The 25,316-nt window shown below is 57.0% G+C and overlaps 10 protein-coding genes across 10 annotated transcripts; 6 read left to right on the forward strand and 4 right to left on the reverse strand.

The window, feature by feature from the left end:
• Nucleotides 1–1,765: 1,765 nt before the first annotated feature.
• On the reverse strand, nt 1,766–3,826 carry MKK02DRAFT_37890 (uncharacterized protein; the record flags this gene model as incomplete). The annotated part of the gene is made up of 6 exons (XM_053089823.1): nt 1,766–1,849; nt 1,900–2,044; nt 2,097–2,334; nt 2,379–3,493; nt 3,536–3,601; nt 3,648–3,826. 6 exons carry the CDS (start codon nt 3,824–3,826, stop codon nt 1,766–1,768), a joined length of 1,827 nt encoding a protein of 608 aa, XP_052944136.1.
• A 281-nt stretch (nt 3,827–4,107) lies between these two features.
• On the forward strand, nt 4,108–4,659 carry MKK02DRAFT_28116 (acyl-CoA N-acyltransferase; the record flags this gene model as incomplete). The annotated part of the gene is made up of 1 exon (XM_053087490.1): nt 4,108–4,659. The coding sequence occupies one exon, from the start codon at nt 4,108–4,110 to the stop codon at nt 4,657–4,659; it is 552 nt and encodes a 183-aa protein (XP_052944137.1).
• A 461-nt stretch (nt 4,660–5,120) lies between these two features.
• On the forward strand, nt 5,121–9,335 carry MKK02DRAFT_37892 (uncharacterized protein; the record flags this gene model as incomplete). The annotated part of the gene is made up of 23 exons (XM_053089824.1): nt 5,121–5,259; nt 5,310–5,350; nt 5,394–5,566; nt 5,616–5,647; nt 5,701–5,818; nt 5,865–5,894; nt 5,943–5,950; nt 5,996–6,045; nt 6,090–6,467; nt 6,515–7,217; nt 7,263–7,434; nt 7,482–7,493; nt 7,538–7,559; nt 7,605–7,664; nt 7,712–7,807; nt 7,859–7,954; nt 8,006–8,108; nt 8,152–8,190; nt 8,237–8,430; nt 8,480–8,520; nt 8,568–8,739; nt 8,783–9,109; nt 9,162–9,335. 23 exons carry the CDS (start codon nt 5,121–5,123, stop codon nt 9,333–9,335), a joined length of 3,180 nt encoding a protein of 1,059 aa, XP_052944138.1.
• Nucleotides 9,336–9,430: 95 nt separating this feature from the next.
• On the reverse strand, nt 9,431–13,769 carry MKK02DRAFT_37893 (putative Aminoadipate-semialdehyde dehydrogenase; the record flags this gene model as incomplete). The annotated part of the gene is made up of 4 exons (XM_053089825.1): nt 9,431–12,120; nt 12,153–12,590; nt 12,634–13,614; nt 13,661–13,769. 4 exons carry the CDS (start codon nt 13,767–13,769, stop codon nt 9,431–9,433), a joined length of 4,218 nt encoding a protein of 1,405 aa, XP_052944139.1.
• A 279-nt stretch (nt 13,770–14,048) lies between these two features.
• Nucleotides 14,049–16,150, forward strand: MKK02DRAFT_34402 (putative Phosphomethylpyrimidine kinase; the record flags this gene model as incomplete). Its single annotated transcript, XM_053088934.1, has 9 exons — nt 14,049–14,109; nt 14,164–14,195; nt 14,255–14,380; nt 14,429–15,116; nt 15,161–15,299; nt 15,346–15,418; nt 15,469–15,565; nt 15,599–15,991; nt 16,026–16,150. The coding sequence occupies 9 exons, from the start codon at nt 14,049–14,051 to the stop codon at nt 16,148–16,150; spliced, it is 1,734 nt and encodes a 577-aa protein (XP_052944140.1).
• Nucleotides 16,151–16,186: 36 nt separating this feature from the next.
• Nucleotides 16,187–17,716, reverse strand: MKK02DRAFT_37895 (uncharacterized protein; the record flags this gene model as incomplete). The annotated part of the gene is made up of 7 exons (XM_053089826.1): nt 16,187–16,223; nt 16,274–16,323; nt 16,366–16,632; nt 16,679–16,738; nt 16,773–17,122; nt 17,188–17,557; nt 17,606–17,716. The coding sequence occupies 7 exons, from the start codon at nt 17,714–17,716 to the stop codon at nt 16,187–16,189; spliced, it is 1,245 nt and encodes a 414-aa protein (XP_052944141.1).
• A 349-nt stretch (nt 17,717–18,065) lies between these two features.
• MKK02DRAFT_37896 (uncharacterized protein) lies at nt 18,066–19,207 on the forward strand (the record flags this gene model as incomplete). Its single annotated transcript, XM_053089827.1, has 2 exons — nt 18,066–18,211; nt 18,256–19,207. The coding sequence occupies 2 exons, from the start codon at nt 18,066–18,068 to the stop codon at nt 19,205–19,207; spliced, it is 1,098 nt and encodes a 365-aa protein (XP_052944142.1).
• A 635-nt stretch (nt 19,208–19,842) lies between these two features.
• MKK02DRAFT_28122 (uncharacterized protein) lies at nt 19,843–21,421 on the forward strand (the record flags this gene model as incomplete). Its single annotated transcript, XM_053087491.1, has 3 exons — nt 19,843–21,070; nt 21,094–21,161; nt 21,251–21,421. The coding sequence occupies 3 exons, from the start codon at nt 19,843–19,845 to the stop codon at nt 21,419–21,421; spliced, it is 1,467 nt and encodes a 488-aa protein (XP_052944143.1).
• Nucleotides 21,422–21,668: 247 nt separating this feature from the next.
• MKK02DRAFT_37898 (casein kinase II beta chain) lies at nt 21,669–23,112 on the reverse strand (the record flags this gene model as incomplete). The annotated part of the gene is made up of 7 exons (XM_053089828.1): nt 21,669–22,285; nt 22,319–22,493; nt 22,549–22,661; nt 22,721–22,783; nt 22,834–22,915; nt 22,962–23,011; nt 23,079–23,112. 7 exons carry the CDS (start codon nt 23,110–23,112, stop codon nt 21,669–21,671), a joined length of 1,134 nt encoding a protein of 377 aa, XP_052944144.1.
• Nucleotides 23,113–23,416: 304 nt separating this feature from the next.
• Nucleotides 23,417–25,067, forward strand: MKK02DRAFT_37899 (GDP dissociation inhibitor; the record flags this gene model as incomplete). Its single annotated transcript, XM_053089829.1, has 8 exons — nt 23,417–23,434; nt 23,501–23,512; nt 23,562–23,681; nt 23,725–24,052; nt 24,084–24,192; nt 24,224–24,660; nt 24,704–24,848; nt 24,881–25,067. The coding sequence occupies 8 exons, from the start codon at nt 23,417–23,419 to the stop codon at nt 25,065–25,067; spliced, it is 1,356 nt and encodes a 451-aa protein (XP_052944145.1).
• Nucleotides 25,068–25,316: the final 249 nt, after the last annotated feature.

Consider the following 25,316-nt stretch of genomic DNA (forward strand, 5'->3'; position numbering starts at 1 on the left):
GAGACAGGGGCGCGGGACGACCTCCGACTGATGGTATGATGGAAGGGCGGCGCAAGGGTCGCGAGGGAGTAGGGTGTGAGAGTGTAGGTGTGAGAGACAGTGCCACGGGGGTAACAAGGGGTATAGGGTGTCCTTGATGAGAATGTAAAGATGAAGGTGCCTCCGATGACTGGAGAACAAGGGGTGGCCAGGCACGATCCAACTCCGAAGTATCTCCTTTTGTCCTTGTCTTCAGGTCCGGAATGAGAGGCGCCGCTACCGCTTCACGCTGTGTCCTATCATCCGCCCTTTGTTCTCCTTGTGGTTGTTCTTCATTCACCGAGAGCTTTGGATTTATCCCTCCGCTAGGCTGGCCGGGCTCGTACAGCGTGCTGTGCCTGGCGAGGTACGCTGTGCTGCTGCCAAGTATAGAGTCTAAGATCGGGTTTCGGGGCCTTGGGTGCTGCGCCTCTGACCCAAGAGACAGCAGATCTGACAGGCTCGTCATCTCGCAGACCAACGGGTCGCTGATGAGGATGACCCCTTGTCCTGTCATCCGCGCCACCAACACCTCCCCGTGACTGACCAGCCTCTCTGAACCCTCCGCTTCCATTGGAGGAGGATGACTCGCGATCTATCCCTCCTTGTTCGCCTCCTGCCTCTCGACCCAGAGGCGCCGCACTCGCGGCTAGACTCGCCAAAGCCGTTAAGGCCGACCATTCGGGCAACGGTCCCGCTGCAGGCACAGCTGCCGATCCCTGTGCGTGACAGCTCGAGACAAAAGGCGCCGGCGGAGCAGCTGCAAGGGCAGCACGGTTATGCTTATTGCCGGAGGAATGTGCGAACGCCTTTTGTTCCTGGTCCTGTTTCATCCGTTCCACGTGAGCCGAGCTTGACTCAGCGTCACCGTCATCGCCGATGCGGCCGAGGTCTGAAACATGACGCACCGACGCTGCTTCTTTGAGCGTTTCATGATCATTTGCCATGTGGACGTCTTCTCCGGAGGAGGGGTCCGGATTTCGGTTCATTGCCACCCGAGCGGAAATGTCTCGCAAAGATTCGATCTCGCCTCCGATTTCTCCGAGCGGGACCGGCGGTAGTCACTGCGGCCGCGGCAATGTGTGGCACGCGGATAATGCACGAGCGTGCCGGTTCTGGACGGTCGGGTAGAGAACGGTCCAGAAGTGGCAGAAGGAATGGTTCGTCCGAGGCGGGTATGGCTGGAGTGGGCTGGCGGGTGGGGTTCTGGATAAGTAGTGGCGATGCCAGGATGAGAACAGCTGGAGGGGGAGCGCGAGTGATAGGAGCGAAGTAGGGTATAGCAGGCTGGTGGGTAGGAGCGGAAGAGCACGTCATAGAACGCAGACTTGCTTTATCCCAAGAATACTCGTATGGACAGTCCAGGGACAAAGGAGCGCCAGAACGTCTAGGTGCAGCTATCCGGGACGATCAATGGATGTCATGTTCTCCCCCACTGATTCTGACAAAGGAATGCAGCGCGGGGTATCCTTGGAGTGAGCTTCCATTCAGGCCCCAATATAACCTCCTTTGTCCTGCCGGTAGATTAGCGGCATGTGTGGCAGTCTCAGTGTATCCCGCACGCACGATGTCCAGACGGGACGATCAAGCATCAGCATCAGGGGCATACCTCCAAGCCATCGAGTATCTCTGTATAGCCTGAGCTCATATGTACAACTTGCCTCTGAGGCTCCTGATTAGCGCGATGCACCCCTCCTCTGCGCAAAGCCGTCATCTAAATCGTCTTCAATTTTGCCTCCTGCGCGGGCTACCTGTATCCGAACAGCGGCGCCGCTAGAATCCAAACCATCTCCAGAAGATACGCTGTGAGGTTGACAAGCGCGTAGAATGCCTGTCGATCAGCACAAACTCCTCCGCTTCATGGAAGATCACTGAACTTACCATCGGAATGACCCCCATAAAGATGTTGCCGATGACCCCGCGACGCTTGATGGTGTCCCACAGCTCGGTCCGAACAATCTTGGGTGCCGACGCGGATCGATAGGGCCCGGTCAAGCGGTAAAAAGTGGGGAAGGCGGCGCCAAAGCTAATCGATCAGCTCAAAGTACTCCGTCTGATATCGAAATGCGTAGGCTTACCAGTAGATGAAAACCACAAACCACCCATGCTCCCTCCACAGCTCGCGCAGAGTGGGCGCAGATCCGATGTCCCGCGCCAACTGAGCCTGGTATGTGCTATAGTCGACTCCATACTGGATCCGACCGGTCGACGCGTGCAGGAGGTGGTATGTTTCTGGTGAAGAGGGGATGGGGACGCGGTTGGCAGTAAGGGCGAGGAAGAGCTGAATTTGCATCTCTGCCATTGGCGGTATGGCGCCTGAGAGTCAGCTCAGCAATAGTCTGCAAAAAGAAGGGGCTTACCGACTCCAGGCCTGAGGAACCCAATAAAGCCAACACTCGTGTCCTTGCTGGAGCAGACCCCTCTCACATCCACACTCTCCGGCCCGCTAGGATATCCCTCTCCGAGCCACTTGAAGTCCTGCTTGTATCCAGTACACAGCACGACCAGGTCCGGCTTGCATTCCTCCTTCCAGCCCGTCTCCTTCTCCCTGTGCTTCGGGGGACGGGGAAACACCGCCCTTCCCTCCGAATCGAACTTGCTTGGGAACGGCACCATGTGGATCGTCGGGTCGGTGACGCCCTCCGGCACGGGTGGGTCGATATAGTGCGCGAGCAGCTGGTGCAGCCGTGACATCTTGCGGTAAGGGCGGTTGATGAACTGCATCGCCTTGGCCGATTTGTTGAGGAAGACATACGCCCTTCCTTGCCGCTCTGGAGGAAGCTCACCTGCCCACTGGTTACATCCCGCCTGGGTACCAGTGAGGACCCAGAGTACCCGCCGGATGACGAAATCCGAGACGAACCACCTGAGATGGCTCGCTGCGACCCATGGATGAACATACGCCGTCTCAAAGAGGTTGGTGATCAACCCATCGATGGGCAAGTTGCCGTCGAACGTGGAGCCGAGAACCCGAAAGTTATTGAGAACTTTGGGGAATGACAGGAACCCGCCCCGGACGCCCATCGAGACCTTCTTTGCGGGCGAGATGACCGACTCGTACGCGACGTCCATTCCCGTTTCGCCCGCACCGAGGACCAAGACCTCCTTGCCCCGGAGCTGATCGTGCGATTTGTACGAGGACGAGTGGATCCATTCTGGGGAGTTGGGCGTAGGTTCAGAGTTGAGACCAGGGATGAGGGGGATATTTGGCTCGACATGCAGTCCGGTAGTAATGACGACGCGACGGGCGATGATGGTGAATGACTCGCCGGTCTCCTTGCCCTCGCCATCGACCCGTCGCAGCGTCGCGCGGTGGAGGTATCCGCCGGAATTCTCCTTGGCGCCGATCCGGTCCAGGTGGACCACTTTGGTTCGGCAGTGGATATTAGGCCAGAGCGAGAAGTGCGTCGCATAGTCATTCAGGTGTTGTACGAAGTTGGGGAGTGAAGGATGGTCAGGCGCGTCCAGGGGATACCTACAACTTAGCATGGTTGTGATTTCTGTTTGATCGGCTTACCTGAAATCAGAGAAGCAGGTCAACTGCTTGGAGCTGACAAGCTCTGCATTTTGGTAGGCTCGATATCTAACTTATCAGCTTCCTGTCATGGGCTAAAACAGGCATAGCTCACTTGAACGTCCCCCCGATCTCAGCTTCCATCTCGACCAGGACCGAATCCTCCCCATCACCATCCCCCTGCAAGCCGAATTTCCGCCCATACTCCTGAACGTATTTCAGCGAGACGATTCCAGCTGGCCCGCCGCCGATGACGAGCGTAGATGTATGTGTGGGGAAGGGCTTTGACTGCATTGTGATTGTGCTGAGAGATGTATGCTGTACTAAGTGAGATCGATGCTCTTCGATCGTGATTTTGGCAAGTCCGTGTGCAACTCTTGGTCCATATTTATATTTGAGTCGAGATCATCTATTGGATGTTTGCTTTCATCTACCATTTCTGGTCTCATGTAACCCGTAGCCGTACTGGATATAGCCTTCTCGTTCTCCCCCCTGTGTATAGCTGTGTATATATCCCTTCTCTCGACCGTATCGCAAATCAATTCCTTTCCCGCACATCACCCCTTCCTTCCAAAATGACACAATCTACCTCCCCCTCATACCTCGTCCGCCCGGCAACTCAGTCAGACGTCAACGGTATCGTCGCCGTCGGCCGCAAAGTCTGGCTCGAGACCTTCTCCCACACTACTTCCCCTGAGAACATGCTCGTCCACCTCGACGCAAGCTATACCGCCGAGCTCATCTCCAAAGAAATCTCCCATCCAGACCGCCTGTACCTCGTCGCCCACGCCGCAGACGGCTCGGCTGGGGTCGCCGGCTTCGCGGTGATAGCGCGGGGAACCTCTTCGTCCGAGCCATCAGTAGCGGACTGGCCGAATCCGGTGGAACTGCAAAGGATCTACGTTGATAAGGCGCACCATGGTGCCGGGCTGGCAAGGCAGCTGGCGGAGGAGGTGTACGGTGCAGCCAGAAAGGAGGGGTATAAAAGTATATGGCTGGGCGTGCTCCCAGAGAACACGCGGGCGGTGAAGTTCTATGAGAAGTGCGGGTTCAAGAAGGTCGGAAGCCACTCGTTTTGGGTAGGAGGGCAGGAGGATATAGACGATATTATGGCTAGATTGCTGTAGCGTTGGGTCAGTCATCTTTCGTAGGTACAATCGTGTTGCAGCTATCGTCGCCCGGTGCAGGCAGCTGACTGTACTGGTAGCATAGCCCTAGAGCAAGCATGCTTGGAGAGTGTCCGCCTCTGAGCTTCAGCGCTTCAGCCAGTCATCCTGTGGTCCCGGCGGCCGAGCTGTTGGGGCCCCACGCAGAGCAGATCCGCCTCTTGCGGCCGCCTTGTTTTTCGTCACAACCATGCTCTTGACTGTACATTCATCTACATACGACGCACGCTGCTACGCCCCACGTCCTCTCGCCAGCTCCTTCTTCTTATACCCTCTCCAGATCTTAGAGGCAGGAGCCGAAGAGACCAACCTCGTTGTCTACCGAAACATCGGTCCAGATCGAAATCTTTGTGTAAACAAAGACCACGACGCCCAAGGAATCTTGCTCGACCTGACATATAGTCCATCCTGGTGGTACCAAAATGACCGCCATGTCGAGCCTCAAGGACAAGATGCCTCCATGGCTGAGCAGTGCAATCGGGAAGCCTCGGACGTGGAAGAATTTCGCTAGGTGTATGATTGCGACACTGGCGGCCATGGTGGTCATGCTGGCGCAGAAGTGTACGTCCTTGCGTTGAGCCTCTAGTGGGGTATGTATGCTGACAGGCTAGCTCTGACAGTCCTCGGTCAAGCAGCTTTCTTCGGCCTGATTGTACGCCATCAACCTGAGAGAGGAGGGCCATTCTCATAAGCAGATGTCGCAAATGCTTCCACCATCAATGGCGCTCTCGGTCTACTTTTTCGCCTTCCTCACCCTCGTTATTGGGCTCTGTACAGGCTGGGCATGGGGTGTCGCAGCTATGGCAGCGGCTCTTCGAGCTCGGAGTCAGGTCTTGCTGCAACAGGATGTGACTCGTGAGCAAGCGACGTGAGTATCGAGCGCGCTTGCAGTCTAGCTGGACCCGGCTGATCGGCAGCTACACCTCAGACTCGAATCTGGACCAGCAATGTAAGCCATCTTCCAGACGCTAGACTTCACCTACTCCTTCTGACCCTGAACAGTCCAGCAGTCTATCTTCCGAGGTGCATTCCTGGATCCGGCCTCGTCGACAGTATACGGGGTCTTCTTCTTCTTTGGCGCTTATGCGTTTGGCTTTGTCCGTGCGAAGTTCCCCAGACTGTAAGTCTTCGCGAGCGGGCTCATGTGCCCCAGGCTGATGTTGAAGTACTCTCGGCGCCATCTTTGGGACTATCATGTAAGTTTGCTCCTTAGATCCGTTCGAAGGCTTGGCTGACGTTCTCAGTCTTGACCGTGAGGGTGCCCGCAGAGACGGACAAGTCTCAAGCTGACCAGCAGTGATGTGCTCTTACGGGCCTCTGTTTCCGATTGCACAATACACCCTCGCCGTAAGTCTACCTACGACCACTCAGACTAGATGCTAACAGGACAGAGCAATCTCCTCCTTCCCGCATCTGTGTTCCTGGCCATCGCCCTCGCCAGCACCATTCTCATCTTCCCTCAGTCGCTCCACTCTATTCTTCTCACCCAGCTCAACGAGCTCTGCCTCACTCCCATCAAGGGACTGCTCGACCTCCAAACCAGCGTACTCGATGCGTCTCCGTCCGACGAGGAGAAGTGGAGCGGTCTGGCTACCAAAGCTGCTGGACTGCGGAAAGCGCACGTCATGGGAGCTACGGCTCTCGGAGGACAGGTGAAGCTCCTGAGTTTGGAGTTTACGCATGGTCGATTTGGAGCGCAGGATTTGCAGCGGATTGTCGAGAAGGAGAAGGTCTTGGGACAGAGGGCTTTCGGATTGGCCACTTTCGTCGTAAGCTGGTCAACGATATCTAGAGGCGATAACAGCTCACACCGTAGATGACACTGGACGAGCGCAACACGGCGTGGAAAAAGATGGAAGGGGACGGGTCAACATTGCACCCCCAGCCCCACCGGAAACGTATGCTGGAACTGCAGGAGAAGAATCGGCATCCCGGTACGGCCATCGACGACCTCATCCCGCTTCTTCGTGAATCCACCTCTACCCTGCGGTCTTCCGCTAGCGAGGCCATCGAAGAGGCGATGAACTGGCTGGACGAGGTGAATCATTCGCGCTGGAAATCGGCGAAGAAGGCCACATCCATCTCGGCTCGGGAAGAGCGGCTGTCAGCGTTGAAGACCGAGCTGGAGCTATACCGCTCTCAAGGTCGCCATGCGCTTCTCGAGCCTGTCGAAACCGCTTTCGACGCGGACGGTCACATTATCCCCGCCAAGATCGGTCATCTGCGATTCTCGACTCGCGACCTATTCACCACGTTCCTCCTCTCCACCCACCTCACCTACTTCTGCCAAGAGCTCATCGAGTTCCTAGAGCTCCTCCTGGAGATCGAGCGAGAGAACCCAAAGAACAAGTGGAACTTTCCCAAAAAGGTCGCCGCGGCCGTCAAGGAGAATGCCGGAGACCAGGGTTCCGGTGGCAATCCGCTGGATCTGGGGAGACATGATGATCGGAGCGAAGAGACGTTGGTGGAAGCTGCCAAGCCGGGGGCTGAGAAGGAGAAGAAGCCAGCGCGCAAGTGGAGTGAGTGAAATCCATTCTGACGTGGACGATGCTGATACTGGGCAGAGAAAGACCCAGATGCGTCTGATCCAAGGAACGGATTCCAGAGGTTTGGGCGGTCGATACATGTCGCTTGGCGAGCCTTGACGGGTGTGAATGGAATCTTTGCGCTCAAGTACGCGATCGTCAGTATGGCGCTATGGGTGCCGCAGGTTATCCAGAGTTCCGCGTACTTCACGTGAGTGGTCCCAGCTGTGTGATATAGAACTCTTGGCTGACGAGCAGGTACACCAATCGGTATGTCCTTTTGTTCAGCCTTGATTCGCGCTGACGCTGTGTAGTGGTCTCTGGGCTTTGATCATGGTGCGTGCTCAGCATCCATCTAATCTAGTCTGAGCTCATGATTAGGCACAAACAGGAATGGGTATCTTCACCGGCGAACAGATCTCGTCCTTCGTCTTGCGCTTTGTGAGTGCCCAATGTGTCTATAGTCCGATTGCAGCTGACGGAAGTAGGCCGGAACAGTTCTGGGTCTCGTGCTCGGCATGCTGGCCTGGTATATCGGGGCCCAGCTCGGTCCTGGGAATCCCTATGGTATCGCTGCAGCCACAGTAAGCTCACGTGGCTCCTCGCGAACGGGTCAACAGAGCTGACCTTGTCAGATGGTCATCATCGCCGTGCCGCTCTTCATACGGATCACTGCGCCGCTCCAGAGTCCTCCGATGATCGTGGCTCTGATGACCGGCGTGACGGTGACGGTGAGCTCAAGGAGGGTCTGATAACCAAGATTCTTGAGCTGATATGCTCAGTTCGTTGTTGGCTATTCGTGGGTCGACGAGCATATCTACCAGACCGCCAACCAGGGCAGCGGGGCCGAGCTGGCCTGGCGGAGAGCTTTGCTGGTCATCATTGGTGAGTAGATGATGAGGAGTGAGAACGACTTACTGATTGGCAGGCTTTACCGCTGCTTTCATTGTCATGCTCTTCCCTCGTCGTAAGCTTTCTTGTCAATAGACGGCGTCTACAGCTGACATGCCTAGCCACTTCCGCTCGACTGATCGTCCGCCGCTCAATCGCTCGCAATATTGCCGATATATCCGACCTCTATGCGGCCATTATCAGCGGTGTGGAACAGGAAAGCGAATGGGACGACAACAAGCACAAGGATGGGGAGTTGGAGAAGGCTAAGACCGAACGAATGGCGCAGCACACTGAGCGCTTCGTGAAGATCATGGTGAGCTGGCTTGTTCGACCCAATGTAAGACACGCAGCTGACGGTAAAGGAACGGCTGAGCACCCTCAGCACCCAGGTCAAATTCGCCAGGTAGGTGTTTATGGCCGATTCACGACAGACGAGGGCTAATCAGGCAGCGTTGAGCCTGGTCTCAAAGGACCATGGCCGAAAGCGGCCTACGAAGAGCTCCACTCGCTCGAGATCCAGCTCATCTCCTCTCTCGCCGTTCTCGCCGGAAGCTTCAATCGGTTAGACCATAACTGGGCAAAACGCCTAGCTGAGCGAAGCGACATTATGCGGCCTGCCTTTGTAAGTCACCTCCTTGGTCCACAGGACAGTAGCTGATCCGTAGATTGCCGATATCCTATCCCTCTTTGCGCTCCTGCATCAATCTTTGCATAATGGCCAGCCGTTACCGCCCATGATGCCTATATTCGAGAGACTAGGGTATCACTCCCTTCATCAAGCCGCGGGGTCTCGAGATGGAGCATGGCGGCATGCGCTCCGTTCAGCCCGGTCGACAGAGGGTACGGCTACGCCGCCTAATGGGAAAGACGGGTCTGACGATACGCGGGCTGGCGAGACCGAAGAGGAGGCGGCCGAGAAGAGTCGAGTGGACCAGGAGGAAGAGCGCGTGGTGAAGGATCTGTCGAAGGAGATGACTCTTGATATGGCCAAGGTGAGCTGGAGTGCCTTCATCCCCGGCCAGTGGACAAACAGCTGATGAGCAGGACGAGCAATTCGCCATTTACGCAACGGCCAACGTCGCGCTCATCCACCTCACGTCCCGCCTGAACGAGATGCACCGGGTTATCATTGGACTAGTAGGGGAGCGCGAGCTCGAGGCGTTCGATCGTACACAGGAAAGATGGGCAAGAAGGGAGATGGAGGGGACTACCGTGTAGCTTTAGTCTCAAGCTTTATAATACGCATCTTGGGCAAGCTATCTATGCAAATGTACCTTTTTCTACCATCAGATATCCTTCTAGATACGCATTACCTACTTCCCCGCTGTGGTCCGTCCGATCGCCGCAATCGCCCCACCCTGGATCTCCGGCAATGTCTTCTCCCCCTGTCCCGACGGCGCCTCCAAGAAGCCCGCACGAATCAACCACGCCAAATACAGCCCTATAAGCTTCTCATCCACCCCTGCTCCCTCCTTCTCGCCGCCTGCACGCGCCAGCGCCCGCGCATTCGCATCGTCCATCTCGGGCGCCTTGGTACTGGTCGGCAGATCATCCAGCACAAAGTGCAGCAGAGGGAAGAGCGCATTGTCCTGCGTCTCGAGCACGTGCTGCTCGAGCTTGGTCCGCCACTGGACATACTCGACCTTTTGGGTGGGGTAGCCATAGACCGCGAGCGAGCCGAGGAGGTCATTGAACCGGATCCGGGGATTACCAGTCACGTGTATGATCTTGAACGGCTGTGCCGGGTCGATGATTTGCGTAGAGAGAGAAGCGAGGAGCGCGACGTGGTCGGCAGGGGTGAGGTTGATGGTATTGTTGATATCTGGTATGAGGCCGAGTTGAAGGCAGCCTTTGACCATACGCCAGATAAAGTCGTCCGTATTGGTGACGGCCGACCGGGAGTGTCCGAGGATGTACCCCGGCCGGAGTGAATATCCCGACAAGCCGCGCTTCCCAGCCTCCATAACGAGCTTCTCGCACACCCACTTGGACTGGCCATAGCCCGTATCCAGGGCAGTGCGGCCCGCCTCCAGGTCGTCCGTCTCCATCAATCCCGTTCCGCCACTGTGGATTGACTCATCCGATTTCCGGTTGAACCCCTCGGCATCGAGGACGGCGGTGGACGAGATGAAGGAGAAGGCTTTGGGCTGTTGTTCGGCGCAGAGGTGGAGGGCAGTGAGGGTGGAAAGGACATTGGCGGCGCGCATCTTGGCGTAGGGGTAGACCCAGTGGACGACGGCACCGTTGTGCAGGACCGAGTCGGCTTCGCCGGCGATCCGGTCCCAAGTCGCCTTATCCAGCCCAAAGTGCTCATCCGCCAAATCCCCAGCGACCGCCTCTACCTTGCCATCTGTCACCCAGCTCTCATCCCAAGCATCCCGCCCTTCTCCAGACTCCCTGAGTCTCGCCATCCCACCTGACGCGTCCTTGGCGCGAACAAGGCAGATGACCTTCTTGACATTCCGCGCTAGTAGATCGGCAAGGATGAAAGCCCCGAGGAAACCCGTGGCGCCGGTAAGGAAGACGGTGATCGGCTTTTTGCCAAAGTCGGCGGGGAGTGGGGAGAATTGCGGAAGCTGCTTCGCCAGTATCTCGACATCCGCAGCGTACGGAGTCTCCGGTGCTGCCTGCTTGACCGGTGCTGAGCCCGCGCCGAGGTCGACCTGGCGCAGACTGTCAATCTCCGCAGCCTGCGCCGCGATAGTTGGCTTTTCAAAGACGAGCCCAAGCGGTGCATTGACAACGAACGTCTTGCGGATCTCAAAGATGAGCCGAGTGGCGAGGATAGAGTGACCGCCCATATCGAAGAAGTTTTCGTCGATGGCAACGGCGGGCGGTGGGGAGGGAAGGAGTTTGAGCCAGATATCGTGGATTGTCTTTTGGGTGGGAGTGAGAGTGGCGAGGTCTTTTGACGCCACGGGAGGCGCGAGCGCTGTGTCTGGGAAGGGAAGCGCTGGCTTGTCGACCTTGCCGTTGGGGTTGAGGGGGAGTTTCGATAGGGGGAAGTAGACGGCCGGGACCGCGTACGAAGGGAGTTTCTTCTTCAGGTATTCCCGAATATCGCGTATCAAACGCCTATACCGTCTCACCCCACGCAGCATCTCCGTCTTCATGTCCATATCCTCATCCTCTCCGCCCTCGCTCGCAGACATGTACTTGTCCAGCCCGTCCCCGTCGATAGGGACGAAATAGCTGACCAGCACTTTCTCCTCGTCTTTGTCACGCCTGACGAGCGTAACGTTCTCGCGAACAAGCGGGTGACGCGAGAGATGCGTATCGATCTCGCCGAGTTCGATGCGGAAGCCTCGGATCTTGATTTGATCGTCGGCTCGACCGGTACACTCGACACGCCCGTCAGGGAGGTATCGACCGAGATCACCTGACCGGTACATCCGATCCCGGATCCCAAACCAGTGCTTGGCAGCAGCAGGGTTCGACTTGACGAGCGTATCCTCCCGCTCCACGCCCTCACCAAACCAGTTCTTGACGAACTTTTCGGCCGTCGCCGCTGGGTCGAGGTACCCCTCTGCCAGTCCTCCTGATCGGACGTAAATCTCGCCCATCTCTCCGACCGCACAAGGGACGTTGCGATCCGTCCTGTTGACAACCAGGAGCTGAACATCGATCATCCCCTGTCCAGCAGGAATGAGGTCCTTCTGGGTAGACAAGAAGGTCGAGTCCTCGTTGACACTCGGGATGGCAAAGTACGAGACCGCCCGCTGGGTTTCGGTCGTTCCGTACATGTTGATAATACAGACATTCTTGGCGAGGGATTGCAGCCGAGTGCAGTCCCGCTTGGTGAGGACGTCTCCGACGAAGAAGGCGTTCCTGAGGGTAGGGATCTGACGGGTGGCCTGCGCCGAGAGGAGCTGACCCATGGCGGGAGTGAGGTGGGTGACGGTGACCTCGGAGTCGGCCATCCATTCGGCGAGCCGGCCAGGCGTGCCGATATCGTCTGCTGTAGGGACGTGCAGCTGAGCGCCAAGGAAAAGGGGTGTGAACACTGTTATCAGCTTCGTCTCGAAGCCAACTCACTGTCTCGCTGAATAGGGTCGTGGGCGATACCCGACAACATGGTGTACTTTGAGTTCTCGTCCAGCCCGAATCGCTTGCCCATCCACGGGAAGAAGTGCGTCAAGCTGTAATGCCGACCCTTGACACCTTTGGGGATACCGGTACTTCCGCTGGTAAAGCTGAGCGTGGCTGGAGAGTCGGGACCGAGCACCACACCGGCTGGGGTCTGCGATAGAGATTGGAATGGTCCGAGGATGTCTTCCGAAGCGTCAGACCGGGAGCCGGTAATGCCGTCGGCTGAGAGAGCAATGGCGGGGACGTGTAGACGGAGGGAGAGCTTGGTGGAGATGTACTCTGAGACCGATGGGGCGAGGACGCCCGCTGAGGAGATGACGAGGAGTGCTCGGGGCGAGGAAACTTCCAGGTAGACCGTCTGGCGAGATGGAGGGTATGCAGGGTCTACTACTTAGTACCGTCCTTCAAAAGGTTCGGGAAGACTTACCGACAACAGAAAATACACCTCCAGCCTTCAAAATACCCATCACGCAGACCACCATCTCCACACTCCTTGCCGCATACACCATGACCACCTCTCCTCTTTCCAGCCCATTCTTCAGCAACGCATGCGCGAGCACATTACTCGCTTCGTCGATCTGACGATACGTGAACGTCCTCCTTCCCCTGCTTGGCCCATCCATGACGCTTTGTCCCTCTTCCAGCTCACTCTGAACCACGCAGATCCTCTCTGGGTGCGCCGCAGCGTTCGCCGAGAAGATGTCCGGGATGGCTCCGACAAAGCCACACCAGTCGAGATCTGCCGCGGGGTCAGGCAGTGTGCCCACCTGCGATACGGTCCGGAGGGGTATGGACCCGATCGGGTGTGCGGCACCGAGGGAGGCGGCAGAAGTGAGGAGCTGTTGAAGAGATTCGAGGATAGCGGTGATGCGCGCTTGTGTGAAGAGCAGCGAGTTGTACGCGAGGCGAAGGTAGAGTGCGGGGATGGACGTCCGGGTAAGGGGCGTTTCATTCTGCGACGCGAGCAGGAAGAGGGTGAGATCCGTAGTGAGAGATGTGGTAGGATCCGTTTCTACCTGGGTAGAGTCCAGGAAGCGCACGCGGAAGAGCGGACCTTCCGGCTTGATCTTGTCGACGATTTTGGAGATGGGCAGAGCATCCCCTTCGGCGAGAGCTTCAGCTTCCATCACTTGCCGAAGCACGTCAAAGAAGGTGTTCTCTGTTGCGATATCCAGCTTGAGGAGGAGCGGCATAGTTGTTCCCTGCCCGGACGTGCAGACGACCAGCGACGGGTCCGGTGTGTACCGGAAGAGAAGGATGACGAACGAGGTCAGGATGAGGTGGTATGGCGTAGGGAAGGGGGAGTTGGGAAAGATGGCCGAGAACTCGACCGTCAGGCGAAGGAGGGTCGGTGTGAGGGAGGCTGGGAGAGGCATGGTCTGGAACGACTCGACCAGCTTGGATGGAGCTGCAAGATCAGCTCAAGTCAGGTTGTTGGAGGTTATTTGACGGACATGGCCTGGGATAGTCCGTAGGTAGCGCCAAGCTCGGGAGCGAGGCCAGCCTATCTGCCCATCGCTGTAGCTTGGCCTCCTCGCTGTCTCCATTTGGTGTTGCTGCCATTGTGACTGAAGGTGGACAGATGGAGATGCGGAAATCTTTGGCTATTTGACTCGGCCCGACTCGAGGACAAGAGTGGGGGTATGTATTTCATTAGCGGCATCAAATCATTTTGTATTCAGCTCGGGTAATTAGCTAAGATAACGATCTGCTATGCCGTAATGAAACGCGGAGCTCCGCCTGGATCCGCTTCTCCAGCACTTCTCTTGCGCAAGGCAAGGCGCAAGGTGAACATGGCAGTCGACTCCCCCTCCTCTACCTCCCTTGTAGTCATATAGCATCATGGAATCGTGGCAGCCGGATAAGAGAATATCAACACCTCCGCATGTCTTGACCATCGCAGGTGAGCTGCCAAGTCTTCGGTGATCCTCTTCCGATTAAGCTGACCTGTGATCAGGAAGTGATTCGGGAGGAGGAGCTGGTATACAGGTACATCCCTCGCCTTTCACGCAACGCCATACGGTGAAGGTCAGCACCTGACATCGCAGGCCGATCTGAAGACGTTCGAAGCTTGGAAGTGCTATGGCTCCTCCGTTCTCACCGGTCTTACAGCCCAAAATACCACGGGGGTTAAGGCGGTTCATCAAGTCCCTACTGATTTTGTGATGCAGCAGGTAAGCTCCCTGACAGGTGCCTCACCTTGCACAGTGGCTAACCATCAGCTGAAAGCTGTGTGGGACGATGGACCACCTCAAGCTATCAAGCTCGGCATGCTCACCTCCGCATCTACCGTAGACGCCCTGGCCACCTACTTTGCCCGCCTCCCGAATGCTTCGAGTAGCAAGCCCATCATCGTGCTCGACCCCGTCATGATCTCTACTTCGGGGCACATGCTGGTCGGTGACGAAGCTATGGCGAGCATCCGGAACAACCTCATACAACATGTCGATTGGTTGACGCCCAACATTCCCGAAGCGATGGCTCTGACCGACATGGCGGACGAGGGAGACATGAACGTCGAGTCCCTCTTCGACATGATGGACATCACCCACGAGTTGAGTGTCAAATACAACGCACCATATCTGCTGTTGAAGGGAGGACACAAGCCATGGGCCCGCCGGAAAGTCAAAAGCCTCGCCAGCGCTGCGATGAAAGCGGGGGTGGAGCTGGTCTGGCTGGATGACGGCGAGGGGGGCGATTGTGTCGAAGTGCTGCAGCGGCAATCAGGAGAGGATGCAGACGACAACTCATACATGAGCGAAAAGATGGTCGTCGATCTGCTGCAGGAGCGGGATTCGGATCGGACCACCTGGTTCATCAGCAAGTATATCCGGTCTTCGAGCACGCATGGGACGGGCTGTACACTGAGCTCGGCTCTCGCTTGCTCGATCGCGCTAGCAGCCGAGTCTGGTAGGTCTGCTCAATACTATGGAAGGGTTTGTGCTGATCTACAGGTGCTGATATCTCGGCACAAGCGATCTGTCAGCGAGCTATCGAATATGTCAAGTCGTCCATCGCATCGGCGTACAGCTTTGGTAAGGGGCATGGCCCTCTGAATCACGCTCACATGTCATACCGCCGAGCTCTTCCTCCGTAAGCTGGCAGTTGGATACGGTCTAGCTCTTAGCTCACGATCTAGACCCACACCCTCCAATCCCCACCCCTTTGTCTCGCACTTGATCCGGTCTGACTTGCCATTGTGGAAGTCATACGTGAGGACAGATAAAAGTCTTCCTGAGTGGATGTACCACTGACCCCGTAGGTCCGCCACCCTTTCGTCATCCAACTAGGGAACGGTACCCTCCCTCGCGAGTCATTTGAGCATTACATCAAGCAGGACTACATATATCTGCAGCACTGTCAGTCTTACCCACATCCAAGCTGACTCGCAGACGCACGAGCACACGCTCTTGGCGCCTACAAATCCACCACCTTCGAGTCTATCTCATACTTCACCTCTATCGCCGCGCATATTGCTCGCGAATCCTCAATGCACGTCGCCTACTGCGAATCATTCGGTATCTCCTTGGCTACCTTAGAGCAAACTACCGAATCCGCTCCATGTGCGGCTTACGCGCGATACATCCTGGACGTCGGAGCGCAGGGGGATATCCTGGATTTGTACGTGGCGGTGGCGAGCTGTCTGATTGGGTATGGCGAGGTGGGGCTGTGGCTGCAAAAGGAAGTCAAGGCGGGACGGGGGAACAAGGAGGGGAATCTGTATGCCAAGTGGATGGAGGACTATTCAGGGAAGGAGTACCTGGATGCCGTCGATCGAGGCATAGGTATGTTTAAGGTCCGGGTGGTGCTGACTGGCAGAAAATCTCGAAAAGCTCATTGCGGCGGATCCGCCAAGTCCGGCGAGGCTCGAGCGTTTGACCAAGATATGGCAGGAGTGCGTGAGGCTGGAGCGGGACTTCTGGGAAATGGGTCTGAAGCTGTAATGAGATGCATGCAGCTGTCATGGAAACAGTAGATCCTCAATTTCGAGGACAATAGCTCGGACCGCTGGCAGGACTACCCACTCCCGCCTGGCCCGATATCGCTCCACTACCTGCATGACGTACCTGTTCCGTAGTCCGGTGGGAGTCGAGCAAGACGATGCCGCTGGCGGTGACTTGGAATCAGCGCGGCCGAAGTCGAAGAACAGTGAACACACCTTGATGTTTGTCCGGACGCATAACCAGAATCCCCTCCATCCCCACCCGGCATCCATCTCCAACAGCTTTTGCACCTCATCGACCCATTCCTTCTCCCATTCCGGAACACCACCGACATCGAACTCTCCCTTGTCGCCGAGTCTAGATCGTATCATGTCCTTCACATCGGCGATACTCTCCTCGACTGCCATTTGAGCATGTTCGAGGGCATCGTAAGCCTTGGACAGGGTAGCGGGAGCGATGAAGTTGTGATTGATCGATATGCACTGCGCAGTCAGCCCCGGCGCTACATTCTCACTATGCTGAGCTTACAAAGTCCAGATTTACAACCTGGTGATACCATCCTGATGGAACGAAAATGACCTCCCCTTCCTACTCATCAGTTCAGCCTCACACCAGAACTCACCTCTTGCAATATCTTGATCCCGCCAACATCGCCCTCCAGATCCCTCACGTCGAAAGCCATCTTTTCCATTCCACTGTCGTTCCCGGACGCTCCAAGCGCCGGTATGCCCAGCTTCCGCCATACCTCTGGATCCGGCGGGAAGAGCCACCATATCTTCCTTCCGACGATGTTGGCGGACCAGGAGTATGAGGCGTAGACGTCTCGATGGAGAGGCGTGAAGGTGCCTGCGGGACCGAGGTAGGTGAACCGGAAGTCGGATCGGGAGGCTGTGGGTGAGGAAGCGGGATCCGGGCCTGGAGTCGCTAGACTAGACCTGGGATATGGGGTGTAAGCGGGGTTCAGCCAGTCCTCTGGGATATCAGCTCTATGATGGTCCCATGATATCTCTGCGACAAAAGTAGCCATCTCAGCTCACCCCTAAAGCATTCTGGGACCTCATATACCTCCCCAGCGCCCCCTCCGGCCCTTTCCACCTCCTCAAGCAGATGCCAATCCTTGACATACAGCCCTTTCCCCCCGGCCTCTTCGTGCTTGCCTTTACCTTCCCAGATATCCAGGACTTCGGAGAGAGGTCCCTCAGTGCGCTCAAACTCGGAGTACTCGCGCCGCGCCGTATTGGCTATTGGCACGATGTGGTGTCCGTACCGCCGTAGCGCAGTGAGGTTCGCGCGGGATGGGCCCGCCGAGGCATTTGTCGTCGGTATCGTCCATTCGAGACGAGATGACCAGGAAGATGTGGCCGCGGCTGAGAGGAGGAAGGGCGTATTCGGGATAAGGTGATTCTTCTGGGCGGGTCAGCGGGCTCAGAGTGGGGAAAGCAGAGGAATACGGACCAGGAAGTCGGCGTAGAGGAGGTGATCATATGTCAGTATAGGCCGATCCAGGAGGTCAGCAAGGAGAACCTCGGTGGCTGCTTCTGACAGGCTTGAGGGAAGGCCGGTCATCATGTAGCTGGCCGAGCGACGACAAGAGGAAGAGGCAAAATACTGTATGAGTAATTTATGAGGAATGTGGAGTTGGAGATCTTGGCGTTACCTCTCTCGCTTCCTTGTATCACTCATCGCCTAGCCATCGCGCGGAACCTCGACTCTGGAGCTGGTCGGTGAGCTATCAACCGACTTGTAGTCGAGAATCCCGAGCTGATGACTAGAGATCGACCTCATGCAAGAACCATCCAAGAAAGTCGCACTCAATTACCAATCCTCCTCTCCCTGCACCTGCCCTTCCGCCTTGTCCCCTCCCGGAATCCACTCGTCTACAGCACCAATCAGTCCTGTTTCAGAGAACTCAAGGATGACTCCGTCGCTCGCGGGGCATACCCACGTCCTCGCTTCGATATGCGACCACCTCCCGCCGCAAGAGCTATCGCAAATGCTGAGGGTCAGTCGGGAGATCTTCCCTATTGCTGGGCGATTGCTATATCGCCGTCTGGTAGTCAAGTGAGCTCTTATTCTACACAACCATATTAAAGCTGACACCTCAGCATCAAGCCGCTGGACGAAACCGTCCCGGGAGTTTTGGACACATTCGCGTATCCCGGTGGCGCCAAACCAGGCGGGGACGTTTCAATATCCCAGTCCAAGGCCGCCTTGCTGGACATGGTCGAATCACTCAACATCAGCGAACCAGCTACCATCGCTCTCGCATACGGACACGATGCAGCCGGTACCCGACCCTATCCCCTCAAGCGTCTAAAACGGCTCATTGTCCGCTATCGACACTTTGACCCGTCCCCCTCCCCCGAACCATCATTCCCTGCATGTCCTTCCCCTCTGAGCCTCTGCACTCGACACGTTCATGGCGATCACGCCCTCTACGCACTCGGCTGGGAACCGCTCGAGCTCGTCTTGGTCGGAAGTACGCCCGAGATTGTTCATTTTCTCGGACACCGGTGGACGGACCAGCCAAGGGACCGCGGTGATCGCGATCCATGGCCTTCGGTGCGGCACTTTGTACATATCTGCCCTGGCAATGACAATCGGTACGACCGCGTTCTCCAAGGTCTTCCCATGGTCTGGGGGCGGATGGATGCGTTCCCCGCGCTCGAGACGTACGACATGTTCTACGATTTCGACGCGCGCTCACGTCGCTCTGCCCGCGATGGTGACGACGTCGGCGATGCGTGCCTAGGTGGTAACATCTCCAGCCATGATGTCTTTTCGTTGGCGTCGGCGGCCGGTTCCTCGGTCGCGTCCAAGCAGGAATTCCGCCCCATCACCTACTGGCTGCCGGTCTCGACCGGGACTATCCTCCACGACCCAACCCTGGTCGGACGGCTCATCTCGTGCGAGACGGGAGGGCGGCCGAGTAGCGAGGCGGCGGTCACGTATCAAGTGGCGGGGCTGCAACATACCAAGATTTGTTCGCCGGAACAGGAGGAGGAATGGATTGCGATGGCGGATGGACGTGTGGATTTGGGGGTGGATCGGACCTAGAGCTCAGATACGCCACTATCGTGTCGCGCGGCGGGGTGCGGTTGGGTGAGCTATGTGAGGCGGCGATACACGCTCGAGTACATAGCATGGGAGCGGGACAGGGCGGGCGAGGGGAGGAGATCATTGGCTGCGCGGAATCGGAGATCTGTGTGGAGCTGGGAGGGGAGGAGTATGTATCTACACTACTCGTATTGCAGAGAATAAGGGTCGCGGCTTTTCGCTTCGAGAACCTGGTCATCCGCCGCCACACTCCCATCAGCGGGACCGAATTCTGCTCCGCATTCCTCATGCCGGCAACCCTTCGCACCAGCCATCAGAGTGCACGAGTGACTGCTGAGTTGCTATGATGATCCGCATACCCGCTCCATTCAGCCAGATCAGCACCGTCTGTCTTCATCTACCGATTGCGTCTTGTCGCCTCTGCTCAGTGATCTGCGCAGAAGGCTGCCCTTTTCCTGCGTTGCACTCTCCTACCCCCCCAGTCCGACGCGCGCGACGAGGCTGAAACGTGAGTGGAGCGCTGAAGCGTATATATCAACAGATATCTTGGTCTCTGAGGCGATACCTTGACCTGATTGAGAGTGCAAGTGAGCTGATGAGGACAGGCACCGCATATCCTTCTATCCACTCGCAAGATGTCGCCCTCGCTCTCCGGAAACCCCTTCATCATCACCGCAATATGCTCCCACCTTCCCCCTCCTACCCTCTCCCGCATGCTTCGCGTCGACAAGCAGTGCTTCCACATCGCCGGTAAAGCGCTCTATCGGTACCTCACCGTCAACACCATCGGAGATGGACGGCGCACATTACCTCCTGTCGAAGCCTTTTATAGCCAAAAGCTGTGGCTGTCCGGGAACCCTCCAACCAAGTCGGGCGTCGGTAGCGCTACCAAGGTCGCACTCCTTGCCATGATCGAGGTGCTGGACATCACCGAGGAGGCAGCCCTTCGGATCGCCAATAACGTCCAGCCGCTCTCGGAGGACTTGGTAGCGGTACCCCACCCGCTTCGCAACATGAAGACGCTGGTCTTGCGGTCGGAGGTCAATCCCAGAACCGCCGATCCTCGGCAGTCGGACGGGAGGTCGTTCGGTGACGGATGGGCACCGGAGCTCATTGTCTTTATCGGAAGCTCCAAGGCTCTGATCCGCGTCCTCAATCATCCGCGCGATGACGGGCCGAAATGGGGACGGTTGAGCTGGCCGCCCGTGCGCCGCTTACAACACCTTTCACCCTTTCCATTACCCACGGATACGGCGGTCGCTTTCGGTGAACGGTCGGGCCTCTCCACCCGGCTAAAGAATCTTACCTCCTACGACCTCTACTACGACGTCCAAACCCCAACCCGTCATCCGCGCATCGAGGGCGACATGGCGCTCTCTTTCAAATCGTGCGGCCTGAGGGAGTTCCCAATCATCGGAAAGGTCGACTACAAGCGGCGGGTATTGGCATTCGGGCTCGCGGCCGCCATACTCGATTGTCCTCCGGATATCAAACCTACTCTATGGTTGCCAAACAAGCCCGCTATCGTGGTTCGCAACTCAAACTTCCGCACACAGGCCGCCGCATGGTTGACCCACATGCTTTACTGCCACGTGCAATACAATATAGGGGGGAGCGTGGGGGAGCGCTGGGACCCCTTCCTCGAAGCCGAGAGGGTGGATCGCGAGCTGGACCGAATACTGGGGGAGGTGGTTGACGGTGGGGCTTGGCCGGCGGGCCCAGTCTTCCCATCTGTGCCAACGGTGGATAGGACGTCGGAGGAATGGAGGAAGGAAGCGGTCAAAAAGAGGGTCAAGGCGGGAATAAAGCGCACCTGGTGGTTTCCGGACCCAACAGACGGAAGTTCGTGGAATTCCGATAGTAGTGAGGATGATGATGATAGCGAGAGCGAGGATCCGCCGCTGGAGCGACCGCACCCGCCGCGCCCGACAGTGACAGGGGGATGAGAGTGATGGTGGGTGGTGAATCGGAGTAATTTGGCCACAGATTGGAGAGCGGGGCGGTCGGAGGACGAGCCAGTGGGAGGCGGTTGTGGACGGGTAGATGGAAGGCGACAGGGTGCACACGCAGGGCAGCGGTTTCGGAGTCTCGCCTCAGTATAGTAGTACATGTCGATCCCGGTTGAATGCCATACAACGTGTACGGCAAAGCGCTGTTTTGTCGGCCGCGCGATGCGCCGAGGACAAGCTACGGTACACCATGGTGCTTCGCTAAGGCCCACATTCACTCAGAGGAGGTCAGTCAATGTCAATGGTGTGAAAGGAGCGGGAAGTGGTGAGAAAGGGCGGGTGGCTTAGGCAGCTTGTCAGTATGTTGAGAATGTCATCGACTACGACGATCGCGGAGACGCAGTTGGCGGATGTGCTTGACGTTTCAGTGAATCGAGGCGAGCTAGGCGGAACACAGCTATATACATCCGACTCCTGCCTGGCGCGGTGATTAACACGCGTATCCGCCATGTCTATCTTGACCCACCCGCCTTCCCTCTTCCCCCTGGGGACCCTTTTGGCTTGGTCACCTTCATTGGCGGCATGGACGGTATCCTCCTCTCCTCCTTCACCGGCTCTGCCACCTCCATCTTCGCACCCTCCTCTTCTTCCTCTTCCTCCTCTTCGGCACCGTCCTCCTCCTTGACCTCATCGTCATCATCAAACAATCGTCCCTTTTCCCCCTTGACATCTTCCTCCTCCTTCACCCCTACACCGCCTGCCCCCACCCACCTCCCCCGATGATCCACCGAATCCAATTCTTCCCACGCCGCCGGTCTTTCTCTTAACCATCGCATCCTCGGCCCGCTCCGTGCCCGCTCGCTCACCCTGAACCCATATATCCTCGGCGCGTACACCTTGCCCAGCGCGCTCTTCTGCCCACCGTGCGGGTCCGGGTTGGTATACGTCTCTCCGCCCGGACGCGCCGACATGGAGGGGACGGGGGATGGATCGCGCGAGTCGAGCCCGGATGCCGAGGCTGGCGGGATGGGGGTGGAGACGGTAGATGTTTGAGGGCAGAAGGGGGCGGAGAGGAGTTCCGAGTAGGTCTGGAAGAAGAGGGGGGAGAAGGTCGTGCCGAAGAAGGCGCCTGACATTAGCGTCGCCCACAAGGCCGACTTACCATCGATGCCAGTGTATTTGCTGCTTGGTGGAGAGTAAATGTCGCCGCAATTCGGGCAGTAGAGCTTAACGGTGTCCACGCCGGGCATGTCTGCTCGTCCGCAAGGAAGGACATGTGTCGCGTGGCAGAAGACTCGGGGACAGGCTCCAAAGTGGCCTTGCTCGTACTTTTCAAGCTAAAGAATGAGCTCGGTCTCAATGCAATCATGTAACACGGAGGAAGGAGCTCACCATAGCTGCTAATCCAGGCTTAGTCAAGATGAATCGTTGATGGACCAGGCCGTATAATAGCTCAGCCGAGTTCTCGACTATCGTCACGTCGGGTATCTTGGCGGTGTCGTCTTCTTGGCTGGTCAGCAGAGCACAAGCGGAAGGAAGGTATTTCTCAATGTGGGAAGCTTACCTGCTTCAACATCAAGCACCATTTCTAGTGCTTCTTTCCAGAATGGCACCATCGATTGAAGGCCTAGACTGTCAGCTTCCGCCATCGCCATAAGAGAGCTGATGACAGCTGACCTGTGAGGTTGAAGTCATCCTCGATAAAGTCCTCCAGGACCTCGCAGAAATAGTCATGTCCAGGTAGGGAGGTGAACCAGTTCTTCTCATCAGCTATAATTCTTTCCAGTGGACGTGAGGGATCCTACTATCCAGGTGATGGTCGAGGTCTGAGTGGAGGAAGCCTGAGAAGACGAGTCTACAGTGTCAGCTTCTTGTCGACAACAATTGCGAGCTTGTCCGCGGCAGAGCTGACTGGAACTCACCGAACGGTTCGTCAAAGTCCTGAGCTGCGTCCATTGCTTCTGTATCGCCTGCTGTTGTATCGTGTGCGCTTAGCATGAGGTATCTTGGTCTGTTAATGTACAAGAGCAATAGAACAAGAGCGAGGTAGAGCTCAACGCGCTTGGCTGGAGAAGCTGTACTGCGCCTAATTCCTTGGCAGGAAGGTGAAACGCCACACTCGGAGAAGCTTTACTTTCAAATAGGCCCGCGAGCGCCGCCACGCTGTTATGACGCGTCCAAGAGGTCAAAGGTCCGCTGGACTACCTTATCTCTTGCTTCATTCACTCCTTACCTCAATACACAGATATCAGCAACCAACATGGATGAAGAGTATGATGTGAGTGATCAAGTTTGGAGCCGCATGGCTCCGCGATACCGGGAAGAGCTACAGCTCACCCCTCAGGTCATCGTTCTCGTGAGCTCGTCCCTCGCGCCGCTCCGCCAGTACAAGTCTTACAGTACAGGGTACCGGTCTTACCGAGTGTATCCTCTCGGGTCTTCTCTCGGTAGACGGCCAGAAGGTCCTCCACATGGACCGAAATGACTACTACGGAGGCGATAGTGCGAGTCTGAACCTCACTCAGGTACGGAGATCGGCACGACGCACGAGCTATAGCTCATGGCCAGCTCTACCAGAAGTTCCGTCAGTCCGAACCGCCCGCAGCACTCAACCTCGGCCGAGACCGCGACTACGCCGTCGACCTCATCCCGAAGTTCATCCTGTCATCCGGCGAGCTCACCCGCATGCTCGTCCATACCGACGTCATTCGATACCTCGAGTTCAAGGTCATCGCTGGGTCGTATGTCTACCGCGATGGACGCGTCAGTAAGGTGCCGAGTAACCAGAGCGAGGCGGTAATGAGTCCGTTGATGGGGATGTTTGAGAAGCGGCGGGCGAGGAACTTTTTCGTTTTCCTTCAGGGATGGAAAGAAGAGGATCCCGCTACTCACCAGGGTGAGTCGGAGTCAGGCCGAGCTGATGATAGGTATGGACATCAACAAGATCCCAATGAAGGATGTGTATGCCAAGTTTGGCTTGGAAGCTGGGACGCAGGACTTTGTCGGCCACGCCATGGCACTTTGGCTTGACGACGAGTAGGTCATCGCTAGGCATAGCTGATATCAGCTACAAGACCCGTCCCGCCCGCGAGACCATCGACCGGATCATCCTTTACACCCGCTCCATGGCGCGGTACGGCAAATCCCCTTACATCTACCCCCTTTACGGACTGGGTGAACTCCCACAGGCATTCGCCCGACTTTCTGCCATCTACGGCGGTACCTACATGCTCGACAAGAAGATTGACGATATCGTTGTCGACGCGGACGGCAAGTTTGTCGGTGTGACATCCGGCGGCGAGACGGTCAAGGCCAAGCGAGTCATTGGGGACCCGTCCTACTTTGGGGCAGGGAAGGATGTTGGAGAGGGCGGCAAGATGCGCGTGGTTGAGACGGGCAAGGTGGTCAGGGCGATCTGCATCTTGAAGCACCCGATTCCAGGGACGGACGATGCGGACAGTTGTCAGATCATCATTCCCCAGAACCAGGTTGGCAGGAAGAACGGTCAGTCAAAGCATTCTTGAGTTCGCGCAGAGCTGACTCTTAGACATCTACATTGCCGCCGTGTCCGCCTCGCACAACGTCGCCGCCAAGGACGTATGGATCGCCATGGTCTCCACCATCGTCGAGACCAGCGTTCCCGAGCGCGAGATTCTTCCCGGTCTCCAGCTGCTCGGCAATGTCGTCGACAAGTAAGTTTCGGCGATGGACAAGCTGACCCCAGATTCATCTCCCTCACGCCCCTCTACGAGCCCACCGCCCCCGGCACTGCCGACAACATCTTCATCACCAAGTCGTACGATGCGACATCGCACTTTGAGACGGTCGTGGAGGATGTGTTTGACGTGTGGCAGCGGGTCAAGGGGGAGCCGCTGGTTTTGAAGAAGCGAGAGGTTGAGGTGGAGGCTTGAGCGGAGGCTTGTACACTAGCTGAGGTTCTGTATGCAGGCTGGACAGAATGCTTCGAGAGAGTCCAAGCGGGAATCTGACTTACATGAGATTGGTACCAAGCTTGAGGCCTTAGGAGAAGCCAAACCCGGGCTTGACGAGCGCGAGCCTTCCGACCATTGCCTTCATACTAGACCCCATCAAGCTATCATCACTACGGTAATCTCCCGCTGGTCATTGTGGCCGTCCCAATCTTGCTGTTCCCTTGCTAG

The sequence above is a fragment of the Dioszegia hungarica genome, assembly GCF_025882075.1.
Source record: "Dioszegia hungarica strain PDD-24b-2 chromosome Unknown MKK02contig_15, whole genome shotgun sequence".
NCBI classification, from domain to species: domain Eukaryota; kingdom Fungi; phylum Basidiomycota; class Tremellomycetes; order Tremellales; family Bulleribasidiaceae; genus Dioszegia; species Dioszegia hungarica.